The sequence below is a fragment of the Eumetopias jubatus genome, unplaced genomic scaffold, assembly GCF_037043125.1.
Source record: "Eumetopias jubatus isolate StellerSeaLion01/CBP00866 unplaced genomic scaffold, mEumJub1_p1.0 scaffold_11, whole genome shotgun sequence".
NCBI classification, from domain to species: domain Eukaryota; kingdom Metazoa; phylum Chordata; class Mammalia; order Carnivora; family Otariidae; genus Eumetopias; species Eumetopias jubatus.
Window position 1 is genome coordinate 115,244,945 of NW_028274817.1, and position 12,621 is coordinate 115,257,565.

At 40.1% G+C, this 12,621-nt stretch overlaps 1 protein-coding gene across 1 annotated transcript in view; it reads left to right on the top strand.

The window, feature by feature from the left end:
• CLTRN (collectrin, amino acid transport regulator) overlaps nt 1-8,306 on the top strand; it is a 31,431-nt gene extending 23,125 nt beyond the window's left edge. Inside the window, exon 6 of the mRNA XM_088028514.1 lies at nt 8,150-8,306. Coding sequence (XP_087884640.1) covers nt 8,150-8,306 — 157 coding nt within the window. The remainder of the gene's footprint in view (nt 1-8,149) is intronic.
• The last annotated feature ends 4,315 nt before the right edge of the window (nt 8,307-12,621 follow it).

The window sequence follows — 12,621 nt, forward strand, 5'->3', positions numbered from 1 at the left end:
TCCCTCCTTTCAACAACTGCTTGCTCCTCTAGTGCCTATAGTATTATATGGAACCATGTTCCTCAAAGTGAACTTTGAATCAACACCTTGCATCAGAATCACCCAGAACACTTGTTTAACATGTAGGTTCCTTTGCCCTACTGCAGACTTTCTAAATTATAATCTGTGATGGGGATGCATTTTAATGAATATCCAGGTTATTCTAATTCACTTAGTTTGAGAGCTTCCAACTTGGAGATTCCTACTACCAGAGTTCCTTTACCTGGATCCTGGGGCACCTACAAACTTTGCTGTCTAAATTATTGCAATTACTTCAAGGGAGAATTTCAGACCAGTGGGAAAGTTACAAAGGCAGTGGGACAGGAGGAGAGGAGAAAATCATTTGTTTATAAGTGCCTCTGATCCAGAGGGGAAGTGGAGAGAGTCCTTAGTCTTCACTAGACAATTTGATTCTTCTAAAAACCTTCTCATCTGATACCAAGGAAGAAGAATTCTGATAAGTGGGAATCACAGGGATGTGCACTGGTTTTCAAAAGGGTCGATGCCCACACAGACATGTGGGATGAGTTTGGCCAAGTGTGGGTTCAACTAAATGTTTCTCAGGCGGTTTACTACTTTCCACATGTCTCACTCTAGTTACTAGCAGAAGGGAATCATTTCAAATGTTGGCCTTTATAACTTTTGTTCACAAATGAGAAGTGAAATGCTCTGGAATAAATGAGATTTATGTCTAGTCCCCAACTTAAACTCAAAGATTAAAATCACGTTGTATTTGCTTGATTTTCTTCATCTTGGCATGACATGCAATGCAGAGAGCCTTGGTACGAGTTTCAGTTTGCTTTGTTTTCAGTTTTTTTAATATTAAGAAAGATTCCCTTGCAATATTTGACTACTTATGTTTAATATTTTTAAGTTCCGTATTAATCCTAGAATTCTGTGATTCTATGATTTCTAACTATCATAACCTCTGTGAATTCACTTCATCTCCTTGGTTCCCAGTTTTCTCACTAGCACAGTATACTGTAGGAGTTAGAAGGATGGACCGTGAGACATACTGCTTAGATTCAAAGTGTTTGTATCCTGGATTCTGCTCTTGTATGTAACCCATTAACTCTGTGCATATCAGGAAGCATAGGCAATGAGTCAGGGAACCCAAGCTCAGAAGATTATGGTTTGTGGTGCTAGTGTCGAATTGGTTAAATCTTTATTTGTTGCCTGTGCAGAGATAACTTTGCTAGAGTGACAGCGAGTTATACCAGAAATAATGAACTTGGTGGGATAAAAAGAGTTAATGCTGTGGCATGCTTAGAGTGGTGCCCGGCTCACGGTGAGTGCTCAATAAGTGTTAGCTGTTACTGTTATTTTATTATCCTGCCATTTACTGGTCTTCCAGCTTGTGCTATCTCTTTCCTGCTGAGCAGGTTCTGCGGTAATATAATAATTGGGTGTGTAGCATCATAATCTGTTGCCCGGGAGAAGTGAGGCTGTTCTCACAACCTTGCCTTCGCAAATTCATTTTGTGTTCAGACTAGGAAAACAGACGGACAAATCTCTTGTGTAAACCTGGAGAGCATCACTAATTGGCAAATAGAGTCAGGACAGTTATGACAACCTTCGGAAGATAAATTGATTTGTTGTGTTTTAAGTTAGATACAAATCTGTGGTGGGCTTCTCTTGAGCAAAGTATTGCTTCGAAGGTGTGGAGAGGGTGCAGTCTAGAGTGGGGAGAGCCCTGGTAATGGTGATGAAAGCCCTTTCTAATCATGGAAAAGGCAGGAATTGCCCCCAGTGCCTTTAGTCCTGAGGAAGACAAAGATTTGCTCAACAATTCAACCCATACATTAGATATTAACAAACATAGTTTGCATTATACAAAATCTTACATTTAGAAGGCCAGGAGAGACTGCAGAGTCATCTCAGTTACCATTTTGCTTCTGTGGAGAAGAGTGCCACTGTCATCTACGACATATGCATATTTAAACTTACTGTTGAGGAAATTTCTCAAGGAAAGCTTTAACAATTCTTTTGCCTGTGTCAGTAACAGCATTACACTGATTTATTCATAGCCGCTGGCTGTAAAGTATACAGTCATTGGGAGCCAAACGAGGTGAACTCAAACACCAGCTGTACCCTTTAGCCAAATGACCTTGGTCGAGTCATCCGATTTCCATGGGACTGTTTCTCCATCTGTAGTAGGAAGATAATATCTCACAGGGCTTCCATGAAGATTGGATGAGATAAATGTGTATAAGGTACCTAGCATGCACTAAATAAACAGTATTATTATCCAAGATCAGCTTAACCTATTTCTGTGACTAAGAGATACTGAAAAGAGATCTCGTTTTCATCCAGAAATTGTCGTGATACTATAAAAAATTTTCCAGTTCAATGGCTCATTGTTTGGGATTTTATTAGTTAACAAACACATATGTTAAAAAGCAAATGATCTTATTAGGGTTACTGTTTACTATAATAGTGGTGAACTGGTTAACCAGCTTTGTAAAAAAAAAAAATCCCAATTTGTAGCATTTGTTGATTTCCTATCAAGTATGAAATTTCTGAATATTTAACAATCACCTATCTCAAGCCTATACCAGCCAGCTTCAGCACACCATTACAAATGCCACCTCCTTGTGAAATAATTTGAGGAAGTTGCTTTGCTATTACCATCTAGTTGAGAATAGCAGTTTGTGGAAATGAGAGACTTGTCAAAGGAAAAAAGTTGGAAAATGGTTTTTGGTTTTTTTGTTTTTTGTTTTTTGTTTTTTACTTTTGGGAAACAATTAGGCAGCTGGGTAGGTGGGCAGGTACCCAAGATGAAATGCATGTACTCCACAATGATGTCCTAGTATGGATCTGTGTCTAGTGCTGGCCCACAAGTAGATGTTTTAGTTCTCTGGTCAGCTTTATGATGATGATAATGATGATGACAGCAATGGTTGTGATGGCCATGGTGATGTGACAATGACAACAGTGATGCAGTTGATGTGATGCATGTTTTAGTAGAAAAAGCACTGGATTGATACTCTTGGTTTTGGGTTCCAGTCTCAGGCTCTGGTGCTTATTATCTGGGGGATCTTGAGCCAGTCACATATGGAAAATGAGGATAATAATATTTTCTTAAACAGTTATGATGATGAGAAGACAAAGTTAGAGAATACACACAGGTGCTTTATACACTGGAAAGTGCTCTAAATTCATCTCTCCAGAAGCCAAGGCCCAAAGAGGTAAAAAATACCTTATTCCTATATTGACCATCCATTCTGTGAGGGGAGCTCTAGTATTTATCAGGGAAGATACATACACAGATAACGTGGATGGTTCCTGCCTACAAGGAGATTATAGTCTTACACTTGGTAACAAAGCCAGGTTAAGGACTCCGGACATAGAATCCTAGCTAATGCTCACAGTTGAGCAGAGTCATTAGTAAATTCACTTGGTTTATTTCTGGTTATATTTCTATTCCCATAAGGTCAGTAGTAAGCAGAAATACATTTAGATTTCTACAAATACTGCTTTTCAAACAAGGGGATGGCGCTCAGCCAACATTTTCATATACTGAAATTTCACATTCTTATAAAGTTTTAATTAAGTCTTAAAAATAGATGTGTAAATAAAATCAGAAATGTTAGAGCTAATAATTGTTTTCCTTTGCTGTTCTTAAATGTAAACACTCAATAGGAATCAAATGTGTGTTTTGAATGAAGCCTGGGGAGATTAAGTAGAGTTCTAGGTCCACTGGTTTCACCAATCATGTTCCATTCTCAAAGATAAGCTGCTCTACATAGTTGAGTCTTAGCTCCTTCATTTGAAAAGCAGGAATAATAAGGGGCACCTGGGTGGCTCAGTTGCTTAAGCATCTGCCTTTGGCTTAGGTCATGATCTCAGGGTCTTCGGATCAAGCCTCCCGGGCTCTCTGCTCAGCCTGGAGTCTGCTTCACCCTCTCACTCTCCCTCTGTGCTCTCTCTCTCAAATAAATAAATAAAGTCTTTAAAAAAAAAAGAAAGAAAAACAGGGATAATAATAAAATCTTTATAATATTGCAATAGGAATTAAATGAGATGATTAAATGAGATAAATAGGAACTAAATGAGAAAAAAAGCACTTAGTCTGGTTTCTGTCGTGTAATAGTTACTAATTATCATTATTATTATTATTATTATTTTTAAAGATTTTATTTATTTATTTGACAGAGAGAGACACAGCTAGAGAGGGAACATAAGCAGGGGGAGTGGCAGAGGGAGAAGCAGGGTTGCCTGCAGAGCAGGGAGCCCGATGCGGGGCTTGATCCCAGGACCCTGGGATCATGACCTGAGCCGAAGGCAGACGCCCAACGACAGAGCCACCCAGGCGCCCCACTAATTACTGTTATTATCACTACCACACAGCAGACATAAAGCAACCTGCCTATAGTCACATGGTCAGAAAGTTAGTAGTAACTGTATTTAGAACCAGATAGGCTGGATCCCAAAGCCCATCAATCTGACTGGACTGCAATGCCCACTGAAATCATTCCAGTAACACTGACATTTTCCCCAGGAATCATCCATACTGATTATGAGGTTAGTTCTCATTCCCCAGTAATTAATTATGTTCTGTTTCAGAATCATATTTGTCTATCCTTTGTTGTTTTTCTGGCTATTCTTGGGCCTTGGCTCTTCAGCCCTATCTAGTTTGAAGGGAGACAGAAATATTCTTTGTGCTTTCAGCCACCACTACTTTATCTTTTTTTTTTAAGATTTTATTTATTTATTTGACAGAGGGAGACACAGCGAGAGAGGGAACACAAGCAGGGGGAGTGGGAGAGGGAAAAGCAGGCTTCCCGAGGAGGAGGGAGCCTGATGGGGGCTCGATCCCAGGACCCTGGGATCATGACCTGAGCTGAAGGCAGACGCTTAATGACTGAGCCACCCAGGTGCCCCTTATCTTTCTTTTAAAAAAAAGATTTTATTTATTTATTTATTTATTTATTTATTTATTTATTTATGTATGTATGTATGTATGTATGTATGTATGTATGTATTTATTTATTAGAGAGTGAGTGAGAGAGCATGAGCAGGGGGAGCAGCAGAGAGAGAAGGAGAAGCAGGCTCCCTGAGCAGGGAGCCCGACTCGGGGCTCAATCCCAGGACCCCTGGGACCACAACCTGAGCAGAAGGCAGACACCTAACCACCTGAACCACCCAGGCGCCCCACCACTACTTTATCTGGAGCAAACCCTGCTCCTCGACACCCCTTAGCTCCGAGGGTAATCCGGTCTTTTTTTTTGGTCCCCATTTTTGCCGCTCTTCTCTCTGGACTTATGATAAGTATGTACTCTGAAGGTTTTTGAGAACTACTTTCAGGTATTTTAGTTACTTTAAAAAAAAAAATCCTCTTCCTGAACCACTGGACATTTCAAGAACAGAGGAAGTCATTAACACTCAATTTTATTTTTCAGGAAAAAGAATTCATGTTTTTAGCAGAACATCAAATCAGAATGATCCAGAAAGATAGTTAAGTTTTATTATCGTTAGTAAGAGCAATGCAGAGGCAGTGAATCAGTTTATTACAGTACACACTATGAAATGTGACCAAGTGCCGTGGTACTGTTAGATAACCTTTGAGCTGCTTATCATGTCGAGCCAGCACGTTACTGACACTGCAGTTTGTGGAGCAATGCCAAGACTCTGAACAACTGGATCTAAGGTCACAAAAGCACAATATGTGCCTGATTTGCCACTGGCACAGCTCCATTAGATGCATTTCCACAGCCATTTTGCTCAGAATCTTTTTGAGAAATCCTTCTTCTAAAGAAGACAAACTTGTCCTCGGCTATTTGCATCTTTCTTTTTAGTTCTTCCCCATTCCTTTGTGAGACCTAATGGATTAGTTTTCCTTTATGGTTGGGAGGGGAAAGTGAGATTCCTTGCCGTGATCTGCATGTGTCCAGCTCCCTGTGATTTTTCATCTAACTTGGTAAAAACACTTTTTTTAAAAAAGATTTTATTTATTTGACAGAGAGAGACAGCAAGAGCAAGAACACAAGCAGGGGGAGTGGGAGAGGGAGAAGCAGGCTTCCTGCTGAGCAGGGAGCCCGATGTGGGGCTCGATGTGGGGCTCGATCCCAGGACCCTGGGATCATGACCTGAGCCGAAGGCAGATGCTTAACGACTGAGCCACCCAGGCGCCCTGGTAAAAATACTTTCTTAACTAAGGGAGCTGGTGTCTATTTCCAAGACTCCCATTGCATTACCACCTGCTTTAGATTATATTCATTAAATTTTATATATATATAATATATATATAAAATCCACTAAGATTTTTGTAATATGAGTTTCATACTTATATACACAATATATATATTTTAGAGTAAGATTTGACTGTTTAAAATCTATTTATTGTTGTGGAGAATTCTTATTCACTCCAAGCCCAGTGAGGAGTGAGTGTGGGGGAAATTGCACGAACTAGACATTTTTTTGATGATAATTTATAAATATCCATTTGTTACTACTGGGGCTTCATCCCTACTGAAACATCACTGCTCTTTTTTATAATCCATAAAAATGGGGAGGGAAGATGAGTGAAATTTGGAGTTTTCCCCTTTTATTAAGTCCTTTCTTTTCACTGTAGGACGAGGATCTATCTGTTTGAACACATAGTAGTAACTCAAAACATAGTTACTCAATGAATGTTGGGTACTATGAATGGAAGTGATATGATTGATGGTTATAGAATGTCAACTGCTTTTGCCTTTTGGAGGACATGGAAAGTAACAATACTCCTGTCCACAAGAGGGGGGGCAAAGTATTCTAGTCCTCTGGTAGGTGATTTCACCTGGCTGTAGGACCTTCTCATCACATGAAACTTTGTGCTCACCCCAACCTGCATTAATTGCTGATGGCTGAAGCTTAGAATGGCCAATACAGTGTTTTCACCCTGAGGATGGAAAAACACAGCAACTTATCCATTCCTAGGTCTCTGGGACTAGGACCCCCCCAACTTCTAACCCAACATTAGGCCTGTAGTGATAAATTGTGACACCTGACAGTGGCATACCTAATGGCAAAATACTTTCAAGCGATGAGAGTGGGATCTACAGTATTGGAATGATACTTTACCTTTCTTTATGAACCTCAGCTGTTTGGAATTATCTAATAAACCATCAGCAAAGCGTGGCAAAATCTATACTAACTCCTAATTTTTAAGGTAGGAAAACAAATATTTTCCTCCATTCGTTTGGAAAAGCAACAATACAAGAGATACAAGAAATATTATGTGTGTATATATTCTCCCTTCCCTTCCCTTCCCTCCCCTTCCCTTCCCTCCCCTTCCCTTCCCTTCCCTTCCCTTCTCTTTTCTTTTCTTCTCTTTCTCTTTCTGTGGTGGATCCCATTCAAGATCTACCTTGGGCTACTGTCTGAGTAACTTTGCCTACAGCATTAGTCCATTAATTTATCTTCCAGCCAACCAGCCATTGATCTACATTTATTGATCCATCCGTCTGTCTAACTAGCTAGCCAACTATCCATGTCCATCCATGTCTGTCCATCCAACTCTAAGCACATCACTTGAGTGCCTACTCTGTGCTAAGTCCATATCGGCTGTTTTATAAAATATTTTAAAATTTATATGGGTGTATTGCCCACCAAAAAAAAAATATTTTAAAATTTGGACTTGTCTGATTACTTCCTCCTGAGAGATTCAGGTAAAAAAAAAAAAATTGGTGCTAAGGCGGGGTAGGAACACAGAACACAGAATTTTATGGATAAAATCTCAGTGCATCTTATCTGGAGGCACTTGTCAATTTGTCTCATTGTTGGTGATGTTCACCAGATTTCTTCCTTGACAAAATACAAATATCTCTATAATCAGTACATTGCTTGTGGGGGTGATAGACTGAGACTGTGTGAATACTCTGTTCCCAAATCATCTCTTACTCAATGGTTGAGTATCCATTGATGAGCCCCATCCATGGAGATTTCTTATCTTGTAGCAACTTTTCACCTCATTAGCTCTTTATGAGCTTTGCAGTTTATTTGAAGTATGGAATGCTATCAATTATTTCACCATTCTAAGTTTCCTCATCCCTCTTTTGCCCTCCATGTTTGTACAGAAGACCAGGCTTTCTTCTTCTAGACCCCAATCATTCTTTTTATGTGCATTTAGGAAGAGCAAAGGACCATCTGAAGTGGATGACACGGAAGATAAGTGTGAAAATATGATCACAATTGAGAATGGCATCCCCTGCGATCCTCTGGACACAAAGGGGGGGCACATTAACGATGCCTTCATGACAGAGGATGAGCGGCTCACCCCTCTCTAAAGGGCTGCTGTTTTGCTTCCCCAAGAAGCTCACCACTTGTTTCTGTGCAACTGCTGCGCATTATAAATGATCAAGGGCAGATCATCGATTTTGTTTCACCACTCTTCTAAGAAATTTTGCATGTGCATGAAAGTAAAAGGCCATCATTTATACCCATGAAGACCATTGGAATCATAAGCTGTTGACCACTCAAAATATTCTAAAATATTTCTCTGACAACATAGTGTGTAAGTGTAGTCATGTGGTGTCTTTAGTTATTGGTTTAAAAGTGCGTTAGTATTAAGTATTTCCGGAAGTATATATTTTTTCACCCTTCGAAGATCTACAGAGAGATATTTTTCCAGTGGAGAATATGCATAATATGGTGTAAAAATCTTTGAAAATGGATCCTTTTTGAATATTGTTTATATCACTCTGTATATGACTAAGGAAGAATAAAATATAATGTTTGTAATGGGATATGAATGATGTACGTGGGAGTGTCAGTACACAAGGTGGAATTTGATCCTGTTATCATACCAATACTTAACTTATTCTCTATTGTTCTCTAATAAGGCAGCCCTATTGGTTGACTATTTCTGCAGTTTGTAAAAGTACAATCTCTGTGAATTTAATAAAAGTGCTAATCATCTCTTTTTAATTATGTGACTGTGGTCTGAGATTTATTTTCATACTGTGGAAATTAGTAAGCCTAATTTTTACTAGTTACGTGTAATCTGTCCTACAACCCTAGAAATGAATTATTTTTGTTGTGTGTATCCTTGCTTGAAGACATCTCATAGTTTGTAGACTTCATTTTATTTCCAGATAGGCCATGACTATTCTAATCTCTAATAATAAATTATTATACATTTATGAATAGAAAGAAAATTTGCTGCTCAGTCTCCTACTGCTATCACCCATAGTTGATGTTACAGCAACAGTTTCTAACTCCCTTTACTGCCCCAGTGTTGCTCCCCAGATACAGACTCCAAGATGGGTAATCGCAGGCAGAAGGTTTATTGGGGAGTGCTCTCAGGAGATACACCTGTAAGAAGTGAGGAAGGTAGGTGTGGCAAATAGACTCTAAGATGTCTGCCATTTCCTAATGTTCACGCCTTTATGTAACCCCTCTCCTTGAGTGAGGATGGGACCTCTGACTTGCTTCTGCATGGAATACAGCAAAGATAAAGAGATGTTACTCCTGCAATTACTTTATATTATGTCTGGGTCTGTCTTGCTAGCAGACTTGTTCTAGAGACTCTCCTCGCTGGCTTGATTAAGTAAATGGCCACGTTTGGAAAGCCTACATGAAAGAGACTGTGAGCAGACTTTAGGTGGCCTCTCAGCACTGAAGACAGCTTCTGCCAACAGCCAGCCAGAAGCTGAGGTCTTTAGTCCTTCAGCCACAAGGAAATGAACTCTGTCAACAACTAAAGTGAGCTCGGAAGTGGATTTTTCCCCAGTCAGACTGTCTCCAGATGAGAATGCCGTCTGGTCAACACTTTGCAGCCTGAGCAGAGGATCCAGTTAAGATGTGCCCAGACTCCTGACCCATGGACACTGTGAGATGATAAATGTGTGCTTTTTTTAAGCCACTGAGTTTGCAGTAAGGTGTTAGCTGCAATAGGAAACTAGTTAAGAGTAGGATTAGGCAGAGGGAGAAGTGACCAGCAACATGATTACAACAGAGGCTTTAGCCAATCCTTCCAGAAGCCTAGGAGCTGAGGTTGTCCCTGATTGAGATAAGGTGGCTGGGCCTTTGTATCTCCACATTAGCCAGTCATGGTCATGGGTGCTCTCTGGGGGAGGGTCTGCCCCTGGGAAAGGTAGTTCCCTGTGGCTGGGGGCAACTCCCATCAAATGAATCAGCTGTGAGCCTTCAAAAGCCAGTGTTTCCAGAAGCTGGGGGTAGGTACATGGATCTTGAAGAAGGGGGCTGGTGGACCCCCAGAATATCCACCATACCCTCTCCAGTCCATTGACTGTAATGTAGCTTGAATGAATATCCAAAATGTAAACTTGATCCTGTTGGTTCCTAACATAGATGCTTTTTTAAAAAAATATTTTATTTATTTATTTGACAGAGAGAGAGAGAGCACAAGCTGGGGGAGTGGCAGGCAGAGGGAGAAGCAGGCTCCCCACAGAGTAGGGGGAGCCTGATGTGGGACTCGATCCTAGGACCCCAGGATCCTGACCTGAGCCGAAGGCAGTCACTTAACCAACTGAGCCACCCAGGCGCCCATAATGTAGATGCTTTTAATTATCTTTAGGATAAAGCCAGACTTCTAAAACATAGGCAGGACCTGCTGAGTTTACCTCCACCTTCCTCTCTATTCTCGCACCCTGCTCCTCTTTCTCTCTCTCTCTCTCTTTCATCTAAGTCATAACAGATCTCTCACTTCCAGGCCTTTGAACAAGCTGTTCTCTCTACACTGTTCCCTGTCTCCCAGCCACTCTTTCAGCTTGTCCTTAGCCTTTCTTTCACTTAAACATCTTGCCCCTCCTGGAGGTCTTTGCTGGACCTCCCAGTTATGGGTTCCTAGACTGCCCGAAAATTATACTCATCTTGTTGTACCACAGTTATGTTATATTTAAATGTGTTTTTATGGAGGAAGGAGACCATACAGGCAAGGGTACCCTAAGGGCCCACAAAAATCCGAATACACTGTCTCCTTGAACATTCTCATAACCTATTTCACTCCCCCCCCACCTCTAACCAGATAGAATTAACCACTAATTTGTAACCTCACCATAGCTGTGTATCTTTTTAATGCAAATTATTATAATATTTTACTTTATTTGTTTTTACATATCTGTATCTTCACACTACATATAATATTCTTGGAGGCAGTATTCAAATCATTAGCATAGTACCCTGTCTTTCTCTTTCCTTCCTTTCTCCCTTCCTTCTTTCTGTCCTTTATTCTACAGTGGTGAGCAAAAATCAAACACAATCCCTGCCCTCACAGAGTTGAAAGTCTACAGAGCTCAATAAATGTGTGCTGATAAATAAGTAAATGAGATGGTAACTGTTGCAAGCTCATAGTCTTATCCTTTCTGAGAGCAAAGCCTGCCCCTCTCCCTGTAGGTGGAGGAGTTTGAAATTGTGGGTGTGAGATTTTTGATTTGGACACCATTTTGACTTGGGAATCATATTGCTCTTTAATATTATCAGGGCTTCCTCCTTTTTAGGAGAGGAAGGAGATTTGTTCTCTCAGTTGATAATATATGATTTGCTAAAGAACCATTTTCTATCTTACATTTTCTTGAGTTGAATATTCCAGAATAGGGTAGCTTTGCATATAGAATTGGTGAAACATCATCAGAATTCAGTGTGTACTAGCAAGCATAATCCAAGACATGCGTTCTCAAGATGATGGAAATTGTTCTTAGTGGGGAGAGAAAAAGTTAAGATGTTACAATGGCTTATACTCCTCCAAAGGACCACTGTCCATAAACAGGTAAAAAATATACCTATGGTATTAACATTTTCTGGATGAGCTATTAGGAAAAGATGTTTAAAAAGTCTCAATAATGGGGCGACAACAGGCTGAGAAACACTCATCCCAGATAGGCTTCTTATTTTGGAAGCATGGGCTGAACCAGCTTGATCACTAGATCATTTTCTTCACTGTCTGTTTATCCTGATGCTGAGGGGATTGATTCCACTTGCAAAGGTCTGCTCCACCAGATAGCCTTATTGGGGAAGTTTTCTATGCTAGCAGAAATGAGCTATAAACTTGACAGTCAATATAACAGCAAAATGGGGTTTATGCCTTCTGCCTACTGCCTTTGACAAACACTCTGGGTAATTAGAGAGCAGTCAGTCATCAACCACACCTTTCATTTTTAATTTACTGATCCCATAATGTGTCACAAGGGAGCACACTGTGAGGTGATATGTACTGGAAATAAAATGGTGTAAAGCAAGTGGAAATACAGCTGTCATTCCACTCTCCAAGTCCTTAACCAAAACTGATGAAACTGGAAAAACAGAAGCATCTGAAAAACAAGTCCCTTAAGAAAAAATTAGGTGGGATGGTGATATCTGGATTTGTTTCATAGAAGAAACATAAATGCAGGTAACTTTTGTGTGGGTTTTTTTTTTTTTTTTTTTTGGTGTCGTTTCACCTTCCATGTTTTCCACAAGGACTAACCAATACAAACATCACTGTATCATTTTTTTAATAATTTTTTATTGTTATGTTAATCACCACTGTATCATTTTTTTTAAGATTTATTTATTTGAGAGAGACTATGAGTGGGAGGAGGAGCAGAGGGAGAGGGACAAGTGGACTCCCCGCTGAGCCTGGAGCCCAATGCGGGGCTCCAT